General features: G+C 46.0%; 1 protein-coding gene across 1 annotated transcript in view; it reads left to right on the plus strand.

Moving 5' to 3' along the window:
• The window catches only part of LOC124606968 (zinc finger protein 239-like), a 97,805-nt gene that overhangs the window by 20,436 nt on the left and 56,887 nt on the right, over positions 1 to 20,482 (plus strand). The window contains exon 3 of the mRNA XM_047139106.1: positions 1,648 to 1,911. Within this exon, the coding sequence (XP_046995062.1) occupies positions 1,648 to 1,911 (264 nt within the window). The remainder of the gene's footprint in view (positions 1 to 1,647; positions 1,912 to 20,482) is intronic.

The following is a 20,482-nucleotide window of genomic DNA, read 5'->3' on the forward strand; positions in this document are numbered from 1 at the left end:
GATACCCATTTCTCCCTGGGTCTTCTACAGAATCAAAGCTACTGCAGTTGTCACTGCTTCGTCCAGGTCTCTTGGAAACTCTATGCTTACTTTCTGTAACATTTCAGATGGCAGGCCCTGCGGAAATGCATCATGTGCACATTGTTCTGCTTCCAGCAAAGTGGCTTTATTGGCACAGTCATCACTCATTGATTCATAGGCATTGACAAAGATTTGCCCGATATGGTCCACAAAACTCTTACTGACTCTCCCTGCTGCTGTGATACATCATTAAATTATTCACAGTAATGCTGCAAGCTGTTCTTCTTTCTACAAATGTCCACTAACCTTTTCTGAAAGTCTGCGAAACACTGAGTGTCCTGCAATTTCTCATTGCACATAGTGTATGACTTGGCATTCCCTACTAATTTTAAATGAGCTGCACTTAACGACTGTTCATCACTCCAGTTCCCTAATTTCACATCCGTGTCCAAACTGTCTGTAAATACAAAACTACCTTCACCAGATCCCAGTATCACCAATGAGGCCATACCAGAATCAAGGATGGGTGAAGACACAACAGAAGATGGCCTTCCATTCTTTCTCCCTCTACACAAAACCTCGTCATCTCTAACCTTAGCTACCTCGTCAGCTCTAGCCTTAGCTACCTCATGTAGTAGATGTTGAATTGTTTCCTGGGTTGTTGCTTTCTCATGTACAGCCGTTTCGCTCAACACTGCCACCACAAGCGTATAGTTTAATCAAAATAGACAGGAAAGGACAGACACAATGAGACAGGTCCAAAATAAAACATTTTGTTCTGTCACTTACATAAAAACTTGCACAGACCACCACTGCTGCTGCACATCTTTCACTTCAATGCCCCATTGGACAACCATTTACAGTTCCAGCAGGTATTCTGACACAAAATATTGTAACAATTTTTATTGCAGCATAGGAGTGGGCGACTGTTTCTCTATTTGAGGTTGGTAGTGGAGAAGGCAAAGAGGACAGCCAATATGTTTATATATCACTTTATCAATAAACACTAACAAATATGGTTCGAACCATCTGATCTCCATCCCTCAGGTGTGCCAATGCAGCATTCCTCGTGGGGAGTAGCAGTGGCCCAGCTACCACAGTATGCTGGTGAATGGCGGCTGATGACCGTAGGATGGGGTGGTAGTGTGGCAGCAAGACGACATGTCTTTGCCCGGGTTGGATAGTCGAGCATCAGTCATTGGTTTGTGGTCCTGTGAAGGCAGTGTCATAGATTCAGTGACGACTGACACAGGCTGTGTGTCATAGGGCGACTCAGCTGTGATGACTTGCTGGTGGTTTAAATCCCATTTCCATTTGATGACTGTTGTTGAAGGACATGTTAAGACATATTGAGCAGGATCAGTGGCCTGGAATGGTGTAATCAGTAGTTTGGTCGATCATGAGGCGGGACTCCGCTTGTTGTCCCCCTCGCAGAAGTGTCAGCCCCTGGAACCCCCTTCTGTTGATCCGGCATTGGCTGGCAACTTCAGCGTGTGTGTGTGTGCGTGTGTGTGTGTGTGTGTGTGTGTGTGTGTGTGTGTGTGTGTGTGTGTGAGACTGAATACAGAATTAAAATGAATGTTGTTTTTCTGTGTTGACTGCCATTCTAATTGTTTGTGTTTGCAGGTATGTGGGAAGTCGTACTGCTATTCATCTCACCTAGCAGTACACACAAGGACACACACAGGTGAAAGGCCCTTCACATGCCAACAGTGCGGGAAGACTTTCGCACAATCATCGCACCTGTCACATCACCGCCGTACTCATACAGGAGAGAGACCATTTGTGTGTAAGGAATGTGGGAAGTCATACATGTACTCATCACATCTTGTAGTACATCGACGGTCTCACACTGGTGAAAAACCATTTATTTGTCGAGACTGTGGTAAGGTCAGTACTCCGAAATAACTCTTGACCAATAATAAATATTTTAATTCCAAGTTATTATTTTCTTTTGTTTTGAATAATTTTAGTTTAGCAGTTATGTTGTAAGACATGGTCACTATTCAGAATTTTAGTTTCTGTGTCATCTGATACCTATCAATACAGAGGAGGTTTTTGATGTGTGACACTTGTGAATGTAAGCATATGGCTTATTGCTACAGGAAATGAGTGACAGTAGAGGCTCATTTCAGAATATTGCTAAAGTGTGTGGTACCCATACCAAATAGGACTAACAAGGGATATTGAATATATACAGAGAAGGCCAGCATGAATGGTCACAGGTTTGTTTGACCTGTGTGAGAGTGTTATATTGATGCTGAAGAAACTGAACTGGCAAGACTCTTGAAGATAGACGTAAACTATTCCAAGAAAGTCTATTAACAAAGTTTTAAGAATTGGCTTGAAATGATGAGTCTAGGAATATATGTCAACGCACACACAGAGCCATTCAAACACTGACTCTTCTCGTACTCATACGTGAATGGACCAGGAACAAACACTAATAACTGGCACAATGTGACGTACTCTCTGCCATGCAGTTCACCGTGGCTTGCAGAGTAGTTCTAGAAATTTATTTCCTCGTTCTTATCTTTTATGCCATGCGAAAGTGACTTCATATTGATACAGTTTGGAAGCTCCGCATATAAAGTGTTTGCCTCTAACAGTGAGATATCGCATCATTCACAACTTCAGAAGTTGCCTTGTGCCTGCAAATGTTCAGATGTTTCAGTGGAATGTAGTACATCGTATTTATCAAGGTTCATAACACCACCTCCCAGGTTCTCTACAGAGTAATTTACATGAAAAGGAGACTTCAGCCAAACTCCCCAGAGGTACAATAGAGGATTGGAAAAGGCTAAGGAATGCTCAGCTGCACACATAAGCTTCTCATAAGCAAAAATGTCTTTATTTTATACAGTGTATTCCATCCTCCCAAAAATAAATCAAATCAAAACAATATTTATTTATGAATCTATTAGGTACATCCCTTCACAAACCATGAATCTTGCTGAGGTGGGGGGCATGCACGCCTCAAAGATACAAGAAACTGTGGATGCAACCACCTTGGAGGGTTATCATTGTAGAAGCTAGACCAATTACTGAAAAGAGGCAACAAACCTTTTCAGTACTTTTATGGACAACAGTCTGGGTAATAAACTGATCTGGCTATGTAACATTAACTAAAATTCCTTGCTAAGTGCAAGGGTAAACTACAGCTGTTCAATTTCCTGTGGACATGCAGCTCTGCTATATGCCTTAATGATTTTTGTGCCCTCATAAGTAAAATATTCTAGAGGTAAAATAGTCCCCCATCGGGCTCTCTGGGCAGGCCTACTCAGGAGGATGTTACAAGGAAAAACAAAACTGGTGTTCTGCGTGCCAAACTGTGGAATGTTATAACCCTTATAGGTGGATAGATTAGAGAATTTATAAAGGAACATGGATAGGCTAAAGTTAGATATAATGGGAATAAATGAAGTGCGGAGGCAGGAAGAAAAGTATTTTTTGTTCTGTGAGTACTAGGTTAACAACACAAAATCAGAAAAGGGTAATGAAAGAGTAGGTTTAATAATGAATAAGAAAATAGGAATTGTGAAAAACTGGTATGAACAGCCTAGTGAACACATTACAGTAGCCAACTTCCGTACAAAACCAACACCCACTACAGTAGTACATGTTTATTCCTTCACAGACCTCCCCTGCGGGTCCGGGGGTTAGAACAGGCCCGAGGTATGCCTGCCTATTGTATGAGATGACAAAAAGAAGTCACACATGTTTCGGCCTTTATGTGATGATCCCCTGTGGGGGTTTGACCTCCATTTTTCAAAATTTTCCTGAAGAGCGAGCCAATTGGGAAAGGGCGCCTTACATGGTGCATCGTGTCCATCGTGCCTTGAGATTTTTAGCCCACTTCCTCATCGTCGGACTACAGTCCAGCTCATTCACCATCTCTTGGGTGAGGACGCCTTCCTGGGTGCATTTTCCACCAAGCACTATGCAGTGTCTCTTCTTGTGCCGACGATGACCGTGGACTTCTTTGCACCTGATATCCAGCATGGTAGCCAGTCCATTGTGGTGAGGCCACCATGTACCCTGTTGGTTGTAGCCCCCTGACAACACAGGGATTGTTCTGCTGATGCCTGCGCCGTTAACTCCCCAACCATGCCAGGGTGCCTGTCACCCTGGGGCATTGGGACTCCCAGCAGTGGCCATCCTGCCAGGTGGCCTTTTGTGCAGCTCAGTGGTGCCCTGGGGAGGGCCCCTGGTAGGAGTGGGGGGCATCAGGGCAGATGACACGTGATGAAGCATACCACGTCATCACTTGCTGGTGATTAAACACCAGCAGTCTCTAAGTGTTCAAAGTCTCAGTACAATGCAAGAAAGTACTGATGGGGACTCATTTGTTTCGATGAAGCCACAGTTTTTTTTGTAGAGCATTTAGAGGAAAAGTTTGGGGAAGTGGAGGGCTTTTCCAAAATGCTGTCTGGGTCAGTATTGATAAAAACAGCATCCTCTGCCCAGTCACGTACTTGTAACAAGTTGGGGAATGTTTCTGTTACCATCATGCCACATAAGAGCATAAATATGGTCCAGGGTATTATCTTCCACAGGGACCTTTTTGTGCAGTCTGATGATGAGCTGCACGCCAGTTTAGAGCGACGAGGTATTCATTTTGTGCGGCGCATCCATTGGGGTCCGAGGGATAATGAGGTTGCCACTGGTGCCTCTATCTTGACCTTCAAGGGCGACACCTTACCTGATAAGGTCAAGGTGATGGTCTACCGCTGTGATGTCAAGCCATATATCCCTCCCCCAATGCGGCACTTTAAGTGCTGGAAGTTTGGCCGTATGTCTTCCCGCTGTACTTCCAGAGTCACATGTCACAATTGTGGACGTCCATCACATCCCAGTAATCCATGTGCCCCGCCTCCTACCTGTGTCAACTGCGGAGAGCATCATTCACATTGCCCGCCACACTGCAGGATTTTATAGAAAGATAGGAAAATCGTGGAATACAAGACCCTGGACTGCCTGACCTACACTGAGGCTAAGAGAAAATATGAGCACCTACATCCTGTGGCTATGACCTCCTCATATGCCACTGCTACAAGAACAGTTGTAGCCCCATCAGTTCTGCGAATTCCAATTAGCTCTCAGAGCCAGAAGGCTGCACCTGCCCCCTTGATGGTGGGGGGGCACTTTCCCCCCTGTTGCTGCCACACCACCTACCTTGGGAGCAGTCTCCCCCCCCCCCCCCCCCCCAAACCATTGGGGACACCAGTCCCCACTTCTCAGCCGGAGAAGCCTAAGTCTTCTTCAGCTCCTCTTGCAAAGAAGGGGTCACTCCCTTCCAGGTTTCTGCTAATGGGAGAGATGACCCCCGCCAGTGGCTGAAGTGCCCAAAAGCAGCTGGTTGTAGGGCTTCACACTTATCAGTCCCGGAGACTGAATTAGTGAAGTCCTCCCAGCCAGAGAAACCCAAGGAGCAGTGAGAAAAGTCCAAAAAGAAGGTCCTGAAATTGCGGTGGCACCTACACCACCGCTACCTATAAGCTCTGCATCTGGGGATAAGTTGGAGATTCTGGCGTCTGCTGAGGACATAGATCTTGCCGGACCCTCAGACTCGATGGATATAGACTACTCAGGCAATAAGGCAGTGGCAGCAGGTGACCCAGAGGTGTAAACTGCCTCATTGAATGTTCCATACCTTCCCAGTCTCATGACGACTTCATCCTCCAGTGGAATTGTGGCGGTTTTTTCCACCGCCTGGCTGAGCTGCGGCAACTGTTCAGCTTTACACCTGCTTTCTGCATTGCTCTCCAGGAAAACTGGTTCCTGGGAATGCGTGCGGACCCCTGCCCTCTGTGGCTATAATGGATATTACAGGAACCGTAGCGACTATAATCGAGTGTCAGGTGGAGTTTGCGTTTATGTCGTGAACTCAGTCTGAAGTGACACTGTGCCCCCTCAAACCCCTCTTGAAGCTGTGGCTGTCAGAATAAGGACAACGCAGGAAATAACTGTCTGCAATGTACATCTTCCTCCAGATGGTGCAGTATCCCTGAATGTATTAGCTGCACTGATTGACCAACTCCCTAAACCTTTCCTACTATTGGGAGATTTTAAGGCTCATAACCTCTTGTGGGGTGGCACCGTGCTTACTGGCCGAGGTAGATATGTTGAAACTTTACTGTCTCAGTTCGACCTCTGCGTCTTAAATACTGGGGCCGCCGCCACATTTTTGTGTGGCTTGTGGTAGTTACTTGGCCACTGATTTATCCATTTGCAGCCCAGAACTTCTCCCATCTATCCACTGGAGAGCACAAGATGACATGTGTGGTAGTGAACACTTCCCCATCTTCCTGTCACTGCCCCGGTGTCAGACCCATGGACACCTGTTCAGATGGGCTTTAAACAAGGCAGACTGGGAAACATTATCCTCTGTGGTCACCATTGACAAGGTAACATCGATGTGATGGTTGAGCACGGGACTACAACAATCGTTACTGCTGCAGAAAACGCGATCCCTCGCTCTTTAGGGTGCCCCCCCGGTGAAAGGGAGTCCCTTGGTGGTCGCTGGAAGTCGTTGAGGCAATTAAGGAGCATCGGCGAGCCCTACAGCAGCATAAGCAGCACCCTTTACTGGAGCACCTCATAACCTTCAAGTGGCTCTGTGCCAGTGTTCACCAGCTTATCAAAAGACAGTAGCAGGAGTGTTGGGAGAGATACGTCTCGACCGTTGGATGCCATACATCAACAGCCCAAGTTTAGACGAAGATCAGACATCTTTTTTGGGTACCAGACCCCAACTGGTATACCCGCCATTAACATCAATGGCGTGTTATCTGCTGACGCAAACACGATTACTGAGCACTATGCTCGAGCCTCTGCATCGGAGAACTACCCCCCCCCCCCCCCCCAGCCTTTTGCATCTTCAAACGGCAGATGGAAAGTCCTCTTGTTCGCTACACGCCACAGTGAACCCTATAACACCCCATTTACATAGTGGGGGCTCCTCGGTGCCCTTGCACATTGCCCTGACACGGCTCCTGGGCCAGATCTGATCCACGGTCAGATGATTAAACATCTCTCATCTGACTACAAGTGACCTATCCTCATCATCTTCAACCACATGTGGTGGTGTCTTTCCGTCACAATGGCGGGAGAGCACCATCTTTCCGGTGCTCTAACCCGGTAAAAACCCGCTTAATGTGGATAATTAACGGCCCATCAGCCTCATCAATGTTCTTTGTAGGCTGCTGGAACGTATGGTGTGTCAGCAGTTGGGTTGGGTCCTGGAGTCACGTGGTATGCTGGCTCCATGTCAGGGCGGCTTCTGCCAGGGTCGCTCTACCACTGATAATCTTGTGCCCTGACCGAGCGGGGTGGCGCAGTGGTTTGCACGCTGGACTCGCGTTCGGGAGGACAATGGTTCAATCCCACGTCCGGCCATCCTGATTTACGGTTTCTGTGATTTCCCTAAACCGCTTCAGGCAAATGCCAGGATGGTTCTTTTGACAGGGCACGGCTGACTTCCTTCTCCATCCTTCCCTAATCTGATGAGACCGATGACCTCGCTGTTTTGTCTCTTCCCCCAATTCAGCTCAACTCAACTTTTGTGTCCCTTGAGTCTGCCACCCGAACATCCTTATCCAGATGCTAACACCTGGTTGCCGTCTTTTTTTATTTAAGAAAAGCGTATGACACGACCTGGTGTCATCATATCCTTGCCACATTATACAAATGGGGTCTCCAAGGACCGCTCCCGATTTTTATCCACAGTTTCCTGTCACTTTGTACTTTCTGTGTGCAAGTTGGTGCCTCCCCTAGTTCCCCTCCATAGCCAGGAAAATGGGGTCCCACAGGGCTCCGTATTGAGTGTATCTCAATTTTTAGTGGCCATTAATGGTCTAGCAGCAGCTGCAGGGCCGTCCGTCACACCTTCTCTCTATGCAGACGACTTGTGCATTTCGCACTGCTCCACCAGTACTGGTGTTGTTGAGCATCGCTACAGGGAGCCGTCCACAAGGTGCAGTCATGGGCTCTAGCCTACAGTTTCCAGTTTTCGGCCGCAAAGTCGTGTGTTGTGCACATCTGCCGGCATCGTACCATTCATCCGGAACCAGAAGTTTACCTTGATGATGATTCACTCACTATAGTGGAGACCTATCAACTCTTAGAACTGGTTTCCAACACCCGATTGACTTGGCTTGTTCACCTCAGTCAGCTTAAGCAGAAGTGCTGACAGCACCTCAATACCCTCTGCTGCCTGAGCAACACCAACTGGGGTGCAGATCGCTCTACGCTGCTGCACCTCTGCAGAGCCCTTGTTCAGTCCCACCTTGACTATGGGAGTGTGGCTTATGGTTTGGCAGCACCCTCAGTGTTGTTTTTACTTGACCCAATGCACCACTGTGACATTCACCTAGCAACAGGAGCTTTTAGGACGAGTCCGGTGACCAGTGTCCTTGTGGAGGCCGGAGTCCTCCCATTGCAGGTTAGGCATGCGCAGTTGTTCTCCAGTTACGTTGCACATGTTTGTAGTTCTTCTGTGCATCCGAATTACCGTCTCCTTTTCCCACCCACGGTGGTTCATCTTCATCATTGGTGGCCCAGGTCAGGGTTAACAATTGCAGTTTGTGGGCGATCCCTTCTCCCTGAACTAGAGTCCTTGCATTTACCACCTGTACTTGAGGTTCCTTCACAAACACCTCCATGGTGTACACCTAGACCGCGGCTTCGCCTGAACCTTTCACATGGCCCTAAGAACTCAGTTAACCCTGCGACTCTCTGCTGTCACTTCCTCTCGATTCTCGACATGTACTGGGGCCATGAAGGGTTTACACCGATGGCTCGATGGCTGATGGTCATGTTGGGTTTGCCCATGTTCATGGAAGACATGTAGAACAGCACTCCTTACCAGATGGCTGCAGTGTTTTCACTGCAGAGCTGGCGGCCATATCTCGTGCTCTTGAGCACGTCTGCTCATGCCCAGGCGAGTCATTTTTCCTGTCTGCTGACTCCTTGAGCAGCCTACAGGCTATCAACCAGTGCTACCCTCACCATCCTTTGGTAGCAACCATCCAGGAGTCCATCTATGCCCTCAAACAGTCCAGTCATTCAGTGGTGTTTGTCTGGACACCTGGTCTCGTCGGAATCCCAGGCAATGACAGGCTGGCGAAACAGGCTACGCGGAAACTGCTTATGGAAATTGGCATCTCTGTAACTGACCTGCGTTCAGTATTATGCCGCAAGGTTTTGTGGCTTTGGGAGACAGAATGGCGTAACCCCAGTACGCACAACAAGCTAGGTGCCATTAAGGAAACTACGAATGTGTGAAAGACCTCTGTGAGCACCTCTCGTAGTTATGTCGTCTCTGCATTGGCTATACGTGGCTGACGCATGGTTACCTCCTCCGTCATGAGGACCCACCTCAGTGTCGCTGTGGCTCACAAATGACAGTCGTCTATCTCTTGCTGGAGTGCCCACTTTTAGCTGCTCTGCAGTGGACTTTTAACCTTCCCAGCACCCTACCTTCGATGTTGGGCGACAATGCCTCAACAGCAGCTTTAGTTTTAAGTTTTATTCATGAGGGTGAGTTTTATCATTTGCTCTCAGTTTTAGCACATGTTCTTTGTCCGTGTGTGTCCTCCACCCTAGTGCTTTCAGGGTGGAGATTTTAATGTGTTGCAGAGTGGCTGGCTTCTCCTTTTTTATTCTCATTGTCAGCCAGCCATGGTAACCTGCTTTCTTGTTTTAACCTCTTCTACGTGTTTTGTGCTTCTTTGTGGTTTTCTTCTCCCCTTTTGTCTGTTTAAGTGTTTGTTGTGCTTCAGTCGTTGTTGTGGTTTTTCCTTTCACTCTGTTTTGTGTTGTAAGTCTCATTGACTTATTCTCACCCTTGTGGCATTGTTTCCTTCGGAACAAGGGACCGATGACCTCGTAGTTTGGTCCCTTCCCCCCTCTTTTAAACCAACTTTCACAGATGACGAAGAGACCGAAAGAATGTTTGACGAGATAAAGCAGTACAATTTTGCTCTAAGCATAGTTTAATCATTGCTAACAGTATAGTTTAAGAATCCTTATAGGAGGTTGTACACATGAAATACACCTGGAGGAACCGGAAGATTTCAGATAAATTATATAGTGATAACGCAAAGATTTCAAAAAGATTAAAGCTAAGGCAATTACGGAAAGGTAGAAAGTTAAAGGAGACAGGATCAGGACATTTTAAAAGAACCAGAAGTTGAGTTTCAAAGATACACTAAGCTGTGCAACGGATGCAACCAAAATGGGGGAAATGAGTACAATACAAGATGGATGCATAGCTCTGAGTAATGGAATCCTATGGACAACAGTGAATCAAATAGACAAATAGAGAAGGTCTAGTAGAAGTCTGTGGACCAGACAAGAGATATGGATTGTAACTGGTGAAAGGAGAGAATATAAAAATGAAGTGAATGAAACAGCCAAGATGAAATATATAGGTGTCTAAGAAATGATGACATAAAGTGCAAAATTAGGAGACCGTTGGAGAAAAGAGAAGCCCTAATGAATATTAAGTGCTCAGCTGACAATCTAGTACTAAGGAAAGAAGGAAATGTTGGAAGGAATGTGTGGAAGGGCTATACAAAGGAAACAGACTTGGAAAAATGTTGTAGAAAGGAAGAAAAAGTAGATGATCAGAGAGGTAATATGATACAGCAAGAAGGATTTGACACAGCAGTGAAAAAATCTGAGGGAGTAGATGTCAGGCCCTCAGAATTATTGAGATTTTTGGAACAGCATAAAATATGAGTAAATTGTCCCACCTTTTATGCAAAATATGAGACTGTTGAGTAACCTCAGACTTCTAAAACAATTAATTCAAATTCCAAAGAAGGCAGGTGCTGACAGGTGTGACTGTTATCAAGCTGTTAATTATGTCATACTTATGAGAGATACTGACAATAGTTACTTACAGAAGAATGGCAAAACTATTGGAAGCCAAGCTCAGGAGAGACCAGTTTGGGTTCCGGGGAAATGTAAGAATATTCAACACAGTACAGACCTTATGTCTGGTCTTAGAAGTAGATTGACAAAATTTAGAGAGCTTTTGACAATATTGACTGAAACATACTCTTAGAGATTCGGGAGGTAACAGATATCATATACAGGGGATGAAAAGAGACTGATTGAGAAGGGAATCAGATAGGTTTATAACATGTATCCTCGATGTTATTTGATCTGCCATATAGCAAGCCCTAAGGGACACCAAGGAGAAATTTGAAACTGGAATTAGTTGGGAGAAAAGAAATAAAAGCTTTTGGGTTTGCTGATGGTGTTGTATTTTTGTAAGATAAAGTCTGTATTATTAAACCACTCTACTGTCTGCTGCACTGTGACTTGTGAAATCTGTGGCTCTTGGGGGCCCAGACAGGAATTGCTCACATTAGATTCAGTTTTCATTCCAAAAATGAGTTCTCGTGGGTGTGGAACTTGTCAAAAAGTATAACATAAAAAACTTAGAACATTTGAATATAATACTCACTTCCCTGGTCAATGGTCAGGATATTGTCGAGGTATGTGAATACACTACAGTAAAGTGGAACTGCTAATATTTAACAGGATTAATATACTGTCATAATGCAACATGATTATGCACTTTTAATAAATTTATCATATACAAAATACCTCATCTTGCCTGTTGTGACAAAGTGCCGTGAAACTGAAATCTAACACACATTTTTACTGGTCTGACATCCTATTAAGATATTTGTCTATAGGTTAGGAAGAGTTTCCCTACCAAAATGTCTTTAACTCTGTTTGAACTATGATTTAGCTGAAACCAAGTTTCTGATTGTTGCTTGCAATTTATTGAAAATTTGTGTTCCTGAGTATTGGACTCTTTTTCTGGTTTTAGGCCTTTATGTAGATTGTCCTTATTCGTAGTATTGACACTAGGTATGGAGCTGTTGTTTGGAAATATAGACCTATTATTTGCAACTAATTTAATTAATTAATAAATATACTGAGAAGCAGTGGTTAGAATACCCTGTTCTTGAACAGGTTTCTACATTATGTTCTTGAGTTTACACCACAAATGAGTGTTATTACACACTTTTGCACTCTAAAAATGTTTGCTCAGTTTGACAAGTTTCTCCAGAGTATGACCCCATATGATGTAATAGACTGAAAGTAAGCAAAGTATGCAAGTTTTTTATATTTATATCTCCTACGTACGACATTATTCACAGTACAAATACAGATTTGTTTAGGCACTTCAGCAATTCTGTGATATGCCCTTCCCAACTGAATTTATCATCAAATTGTAACCCCAGAAGTTTAAAATCTGTACTTGACTTCCTATTTATTGCAATGTTTGTATCATCTGCAAACCAAACAAACTTAGCATCTGTCAGTGTAACATATGAGAGGTCATTAATGTATACAAGAAAAAGCAACAAATCCAGGATGGAACTTTGAGGAACCCCACATGTAATTAATTCCCAATCAGAAGAAGACTGATTGCTTACTCCACAAGTATTTTGCAACAACCCCCTTTGTTTCCTGTTAGTTAGGTAAGACTGGAACCATTTTGTGACTGTGATTCACACCTCCAAACTCTGTATCCTCACATTTTACTTAATCTGTATAAAATTGGGAACAGCTAAGCAGCTCTTGATTCGTCTGTGGACAGGAAATTCCTTCAAGTGATAATAAGTGATAAATGTTCACTCATAATAAACAAACTAACTGTTCATTCATTAGAGAAATACAATTACCTTTGCATTCTTCAAAGCCCCAAAGTGATCATGATGGCTACGACTGATAATATTCAGACTTCGCATAAGTAACAGATTCTTATACTGTCTAAAAAATTATCGCAGTCAGACTTATCCAAATATATGAAGTCCAAAACTGAGTACTCCACATAAATGAAGTCCAAAACTGGGTACCACATAAACTAAGTTCAGAGTAAGTGCAAAATTAAACTGTCCAACATGACCCCAAAAAATAATCAGAACCCTTATGAAAATTCTTCAGGATCCAGACTGTGTGGCTAATGTGCTTTGAATATTGACAAAGCTGAAAAACCCCCCCAGGGGGTCCACAACACTCTTGTGGATACGTGCGTAGCGAGCACGGGACCCCGAGCTAATCTGGCTCTCCTTCCTTTCCGGGCTGCATACCTTCCTTTACCGCATCCTACCCTATCCCCCCTCCCCTCACCTCTGGCTCTTTCCTTCCCCTTCTCCCCCTCTGGGAGTATGGTTTGTGCCTACGTCCGGAGACGGACGCTCGTCAATGTAACGCATTCCTCGCCTTCTCTGCTTGTATGTCTTTATCCTTCCTTTGTCCTTCTCTTTTCCTTACCTCTTCTCTTTACCCTTTTCTCCGCTGCAGTGTTTGAGACCTCTCTTCTTTCCTTTCCCTTTCTTTGTTTTTCCCTTTCTCTTTATTCCTCCCTGTGCGTGTCTGAAGGCCGACCCACGCATTTTCGTGCGTAGCTGGTGACGGGGTAATGCGTAATTCCCTGCCCCGGTTAGACAGGTAGACACGTACGTACCCCCTGGTAACGGCCAGGCCCAGGGAAGGGCGATTACCTGAGCTTATAACTTCCGAAAGTGCCGATTGGTCCCTCCATCCGTTTGTCGGGAGGTGTGACCTGAAGTGTGAACAGTCACCTAAGGTGGGAGTGCCCTCAGAGAAGGCTCCCACAAGGGAGGAGCGTGCCATCGGAGACGCCAGTAATCATGGGGGGATTCTTCCACAATGGTTTCCTCATCTTCCACTATGTCTGCTCACAAGCATAAGTTCACTGAGTCTCAGCCACAGACAGTTCTTCCATCATTGCCACAGTTCCTTGTGTTTCTCGGTCTGACGAAGGTCACGACTTCTCCACGGTCAACCCTTTCATTATTCAGAAAGGTGTCGACGCAATTGCAGGTCCTGTAAAGTCTTGTTTCAGATTACGGAATGGCACCTTGTTGTTAGAAACAGTCAGTGCCCTCCAGGCACAAAAATTGCTGCGTACTTCACTGCGCCACACCTTCCCTGTCCGGGTGGAAGCGCACCGCTCTTTAAATTCCTCACGTGGAGTTGTTTATACACTCTCCTTCGACGGATTGTCTGACGAGGAAATTCAGCACTACCTGTCTGACCAGGGCGTAACGGCTGTTCATAGAGCTATGAAAAGGGTTGACACGAACATTGTTCCAACCCGTACGGTCTTCTTGACATTTGACAGAGTTCAACTCCCATCAAAAATAAAAGCGGGCCATGAAATAATTTCCGTTCGCCCCTACGTCCCAAACCCTAAGCGTTGCTGTTGGTGCCAGCGGTTCAATCACACCAGCGAGCCTTGTTCCAACCCGGCCAAATGTGTTACGTGTGGCAAGGATGCCCATGAGGGTGCTTGTCCACCTCCATCCCCTCGTTGCATCAACTGTATGGGTGACCACGCTGCTTCCTCTTGAGATTGCCCCATTTTTAAAGACGAAAAGCTCATTTAGGAAATCAGAGTGAAGGAAAAGGTGTTGACCTTCGCTGCTCAAAAATTATTCGCGAGTCGAAAGCCCACTGTGCCTCAGACTGGAAAATACAGCACTGTCCTTGCCTCTCCTCGGCCAACAAAGGAGGCGGCTACGCAGACTTATGATCTCACCTTTAGTGACATGGTCGTCAGATCGGCCAGCGCAAAGATCGCCCGTTCAACCTCCCCACTTTCGCCTGCTCAATCTATCGCTCACCCTTCATCGGGTTCTGCTAAATCTCGATCCCAAAAGTCAGACACCCGGATTTCCAAAAAAGAGCATACTCATGAAGATTTTTTACATACCCCAACTTCACAACCATCGGTTCCTCCTTCATCTAAACATCATGTTTCCAAGAAAGCTAATAAGAAACCCAGTTCCTCTCATTCTCCGCCACGGCATGTCTCATCTACAGCACCACCTGGCGGTAACCGCCCTTGGCCGTCTTCTGTGTCGCCGAGGCGCACTGCTGGCGGCCGATCAACCGGCTGATCGCTGGTGGCAGGAGCTGCTCCTGAACAACCTATGGATCAGGATCTTTTGCCTTCGGCTGAGTGCCGTTCCACGCTGTCGGTCGCAAGCTCTGAGCAGTCGTTGAGTTGACGGCACCCTTGGTCACATTCTTTCATTTTCTGTCCACCCTATGTCCATTATCCATTGGAATATCCGCAGCATTCGAGCCAATCGGGATGAATTGACGATCCTCCTACGATCCTACTCGCCGGTCATCTTCTGTCTTCAGGAAACAAAGCTGCGTCCCCACGACCACTTTGTCTTCCGCCATTTTCAGTCAGTCCAATTTGATCTCCCCTCTGTCGAAGGCACTCCAGCACATGGAGGACTCACGATTCTTCTCCATAATACTCTCCATTATCACCCAATCCCCTTAAACACTTCCTTCCAAGCAGTTGCTGTCCGTCTTTCCCTTTCTGGATACACCTTCTCTCTTTGTACTGTATACATTCCATCGTCCACATCAATGGCACGAGCTGATCTCCTTCATCTTCTTGGTCAGCTTCCACCCCCCTATTTGCTGATTGGGGACTTCAATGCCCACCACCCGCTTTGGGGATCTCCACATCCATGTCCGCGTGGCTCACTATTGCTAGACGTCTTCCATCAAGCGGATCTTGTGTGCCTCAATACTGGGGACCCTACATTTTTGTCTGCCTCCACGACAAATTTCTCTCATTTGGACCTTTCGGTTGGTACTGTCCCGCTAGCTCGGCACTTCGAATGGTTCGCCCTTGCTGATACACACTCAAGTGACCACTTTCCATGTGTCCTTCGATTGCAGCCACAACTGCCATATATGCGCCCGAGACGCTGGAAGTTTGCCCAAGCCGATTGGACACTTTTTTCATCTCTAGCGACATTCGATGACCGTCACTTTCCTAGCGTCGACGATGAGGTCACTCATATTACAGACGTTATTCTTACAGCTGCGGAACGTTCAATACCACGCACCTCCAAATTGCCCCGGCGCCCCACAGTTCCTTGGTGGAACGAGGCATGCCGTGACGCAATACGTGAGCGGCGACGTGCTCTTCGCGTTTTCCGCCACCATCCTACTTTGGCCAACTGTATCCGCTATAAGCAGTCCCATGCACGATGCAGTCGCGTCATCCGCGATAGCAAGAAGGCAAGCTGGAAATTCTTTACTAGCTCATTTAACACCTTCACTCCCTCCTCGGAAGTTTGGAGTCGGATTAGACGGTTATCTGGTGCGCCTAGTTTCTCCCCAGTCTCTGGGCTCACTGTCGCGCATGATACGTTAGTGGACCCTGTCGCAATTTCTAACTAATTGGGTCAACACTTTGCTGAGATTTCGAGCTCTTCAAATTACCCGCCAGCGTTTCTCCCGAAGAAATGTGCAGCGGAAGTGCAACCTCTTGCTTTCTCCTCTCAAAATCGTGAAAGCTATAATACTGTTTTCTCCATGCAGGAACTCCAACATGCACTCTCTTCTTCTCGCTTCTCCGCCCCAGGACCGGATGGTATCAACATCCAAATGTTGCTGCATTTATCAACCCATAGTCTGCGTTACCTCCTTCGCCTTTATAATCGAATTTGGACCGACAGTACTTTTCCCAGACAATGGCGGGAAGCTATCGTCGTTCCTGTTTCGAACCTGGAAAGGACAAACATCTCCCCTCTAGCTATCGCCACATTTCTCTCACGAGTAGTGTATGTAAGGTTTTGGAGCGTATGGTGAATTGCCGTTTAGCTTGGTGGCTGGAGTCCCGCAGTCTTTTAACACCTGCCCAATGCGGTTTCCGAAAGCATGGTTCTGCAGTTGACCATCTTGTTGCTCTCTCCACTTATATCATGAACAATTTTCTCCGGAAACGCCAAACAGTAGCAATATTTTTTGATCTGGAGAGAGCATACGATACCTGTTGGAGGACAGGCATCTTCCGCACACTGTTCTCTTGGGGCTTTCGAGGTCGGCTGCCACTATTTCTTCGCGAATTTATGGCAGAGCGCACATTTAGAGTGCGGGTGAACACCACTCTCTCCCATACTTTCTCCCAAGAAAACGGGGTACCCGAGGGCTCCGTGCTAAGTGTTGTACTGTTTGCCATTGCCATAAATCCAATTATGGACTGTCTCCTTCCCGATGTCTCAGGCTCCCTCTTTGTGGACGATTTTGCGATCTACTACAGCTCTCAACGGACCAGCCTTCTTGAACGACGTCTTCAAGGCTGTCTCGATCACCTCCACTCTTGGAGCATCAAAACAGGCTTCCGCTTTTCTCCCAGTAAGACCATTTGAGTTAATTTTTGGCGTTGTACGGAGTTTCTTCCACCCTCCTTACATCTAGGACCTGTCAACCTCCTGTTTTCCGACGTCGCTAAATTCTTGGGTCTTATTATTTGACAGAAAACTGTGCTGGTCCTCCCACGTTTCCTATCTTTCGGCTCGCTGTCTGCAATCCCTCAACACCCTCCGTGTCCTGAATGGTACCTCCTGGGGAGCGGACCGAGTGGTCCTTCACTGCCTCTATCGCGCCTTAGTGCGCTCGAAATTGGACTATGGAAGTATAGTTTACTCCTCTGCTCGGCCGTCTATTCTTCGGCGTCTCGACTCTATACACCACCGTGGATTACGTTTAGTGTCTGGAGCTTTTTACACCAGCCATGTGGAAAGCCTTTATGCTGAGACTGCTGAACCTCCGCTGTCCAATTGGCGAGCAGTCCTTCTGAGTCATTACGCTAGCCATCTGTCTTCCATGCCTGCTAATCCGGCCCATGACATTTTTTCGACGCCTCCTTGGATGTAGGGTATGCAGGCCGCCCTTCCTCCCTACTACCACCGGGAGTCCGCTTCCGTCAACTGCTCCATTCTCTTTCCTTCCGCTTTCCTAAAACGTTCTTGCCAACGTGGGGTACAGCACCGCCTTGGCTCCGTCCCCGGACCTGCCTGCTCCGTGACCTTTGTCAATTTCCCAAGGATGGTACCCCTTCACTTGTTTATCGTCGGGCATTTGTTGCTCTATGTGCACAAATGAAGGAAGCCACATTTATTTACACTGACGGCTCGAAAACATCGTTAGGTGTAAGGAGTGCCTATATTGTTGGCGACACCCCAAATCGATTTCGGCTTCCCGACCAGTGTTCGGTTTATACTGCGGAGCTTTAGACTGTTCTCCAGGCTGTCCAATACACCCGCCACCATCAGCGGATACAGTATGTTATCTGTTCAGATTCTCTCAGCTCTCTCCTCAGTCTCCAAGCTCTCTACCCTGTCCACCCTCTGGTCCACCGGATTCAGGACTGCCTGCGCTTGCTCCTCTTGGGGTGACGTCTCGGTGGCATTCCTCTGATTCCCAGTACACATTGGTGGGAAATGAGGCGGCCAATATAGCGGCCAAGGCTGCAGTCTCTCTTCCTCGGCCAGCTATTCGATCGATTCCCTTCGCCGATCTACGGAGTGTTTTATGTCGTCGTGTTGTTCTTTTATGGCACCCACATTGGTCGACACTTCCCCATAATAAATTGCGGGACGTGAAAGCTCCTCCCTGTGCTTGGACCTCTTCCTTCCGAACGCGTCGTCGGGAGGAGGTAATTTTAACTAGACTCCGGATAGGGCACTGCCTTTTTAGCCATCGACATCTTTTAAGCGGCGATCCTCCCCCACTCTGTCCCCACTACTCTCAGCTGTGGACGATAAGACACCTTTTAATTGAGTGCCCCTATTTTTCTCCGTTATGCGCGCGTCTACAGCTGTCGCCTGATATATCGTCCATTTTAGCAGATGACATGCGCTCGGCCGATCGCGTTCTCGAGTTTATTAGTGCCAGTGAGATGACGTCAGTCATTTGAAGCTCTTTTTGGGGACAACCAACCCCTTTCTGTAGTGGATTTTTAAGCTTTCCTTCTGCTTTTAGTTTCTCCAATTTCCTGAGTTTCGTTTCCACTGCTGCTGGTTTCCATTTTCGTTTAAAAAGACGAGGGCTAGCAGAAATCCTTGGGTAACAGAAGAAATATTGAATTTAATTGATGAAAGGAGAAAATATAAAAATGCAGTAAATGAAGCAGGCATAAAGGAATACAAACGTCTCAAAAATGAGATCGACAGGAAGTGCAAAATGGATAAGCAGGGATGGCTAGAGGACAAATGTAAGGATGTAGAGGCATATCTGACTAGGGGTAAGATAGATACTGCCTACAGGAAAATTAAAGAGACCTTTGGAGAAAAGAGAACCACTTGTATGAATATCAAGAGCTCAGAAGGAAACCCAGTTCTAGGCAAAGAGGGGAAAGCAGAAAGGTGGAAGGAGTATATAGAAGGTCTATACATGGGCAATGTTCTTGAGGACAATATTATGGAAATGGAAGAGGAGGTAGATGAAGATGAAATGGGAGATACGATACTGTGTGAAGAGTTTGACAGAGCACTGAAAGACCTAAGTCGAAACAAGACCCCGGGAGTAGACAACATTCCATTAGAACTACTGACAGCCTTGGGAGAGCCAGTCCTGACATCAGGTGAGCAAGATGTATGAGACAGGCGAAATTCCCTCAGACTTCAAGAAGAATATAATAATTCCAATCCCAAAGAAAGCAGGTGTTGACAGATGTGAAAATTACCGAACAGTCAGTTTAATAAGCCACAGCTGCAAAATACTAACACGAATTCTTTACAGACGAATGGAAAAACTAGTAGAAGCCGCCCTCGGGGAAGATCAGTTTGGATTCCGTAGAAATACTGGAACACGTGAGGCAATACTGACCTTACGACTTATCTTAGAAGAAAGATTAAGGAAAGGCAAACCTACGTTTCTAGCATTTGTAGACTTAGAGAAAGCTTTTGACAATGTTGACTGGAATACTCTCTTTCAGATTCTGAAGGTGGCAGGGGTAAAATACAGGGAGCGAAAGGCTATTCACAATTTGTACAGAAACCAGATGGCAGTTATAAGAGTTGAGGGACATGAAAGGGAAGCAGTGGTTGGGAAGGGAGTAAGACAGGGTTGTAGCCTCTCCCCGATGTTATTCAATCTGTATATTGAGCAAGCAGTAAAGGAAACAAAAGAAAAATGCAGAGTAGGTTTTAAAATCCATGGAGAAGAAATAAAAACTTTAAGGTTCGCAGACGACATTGTAATTCTGTCAGAGACAGCAAAGGACTTCGAAGAGCAGTTGAATGGAATGGATAGCGTCTTGAAAGGAGGATATAAGATGAACATCAACAAAAGCAAAACGAGGATAATGGAATGTAGTCGAATTAAGTCAGGTGATGCTGAGGGAATTTGATTAGGAAATGAGACACTTGAAAGTAGTAAAGGAGTTCTGCTATTTGGGGAGCAAAATAACTGATGATGGTCGAAGTAGAGAGGATATAAAATGTAGACTGGCAATGGCAAGGAAAGCGTTTCTGAAGAAGAGAAATTTGTTAACAACGAGTATAGATAAGAGTGTCAGGAAGTCGTTTCTGAAAGTATTTGTATGGAGCGTAGCCATGTATGGAAGTGATATATGGACGATAAATAGTTT

The sequence above is a fragment of the Schistocerca americana genome, chromosome 3 (assembly GCF_021461395.2).
Source record: "Schistocerca americana isolate TAMUIC-IGC-003095 chromosome 3, iqSchAmer2.1, whole genome shotgun sequence".
Classification (NCBI taxonomy): domain Eukaryota; kingdom Metazoa; phylum Arthropoda; class Insecta; order Orthoptera; family Acrididae; genus Schistocerca; species Schistocerca americana.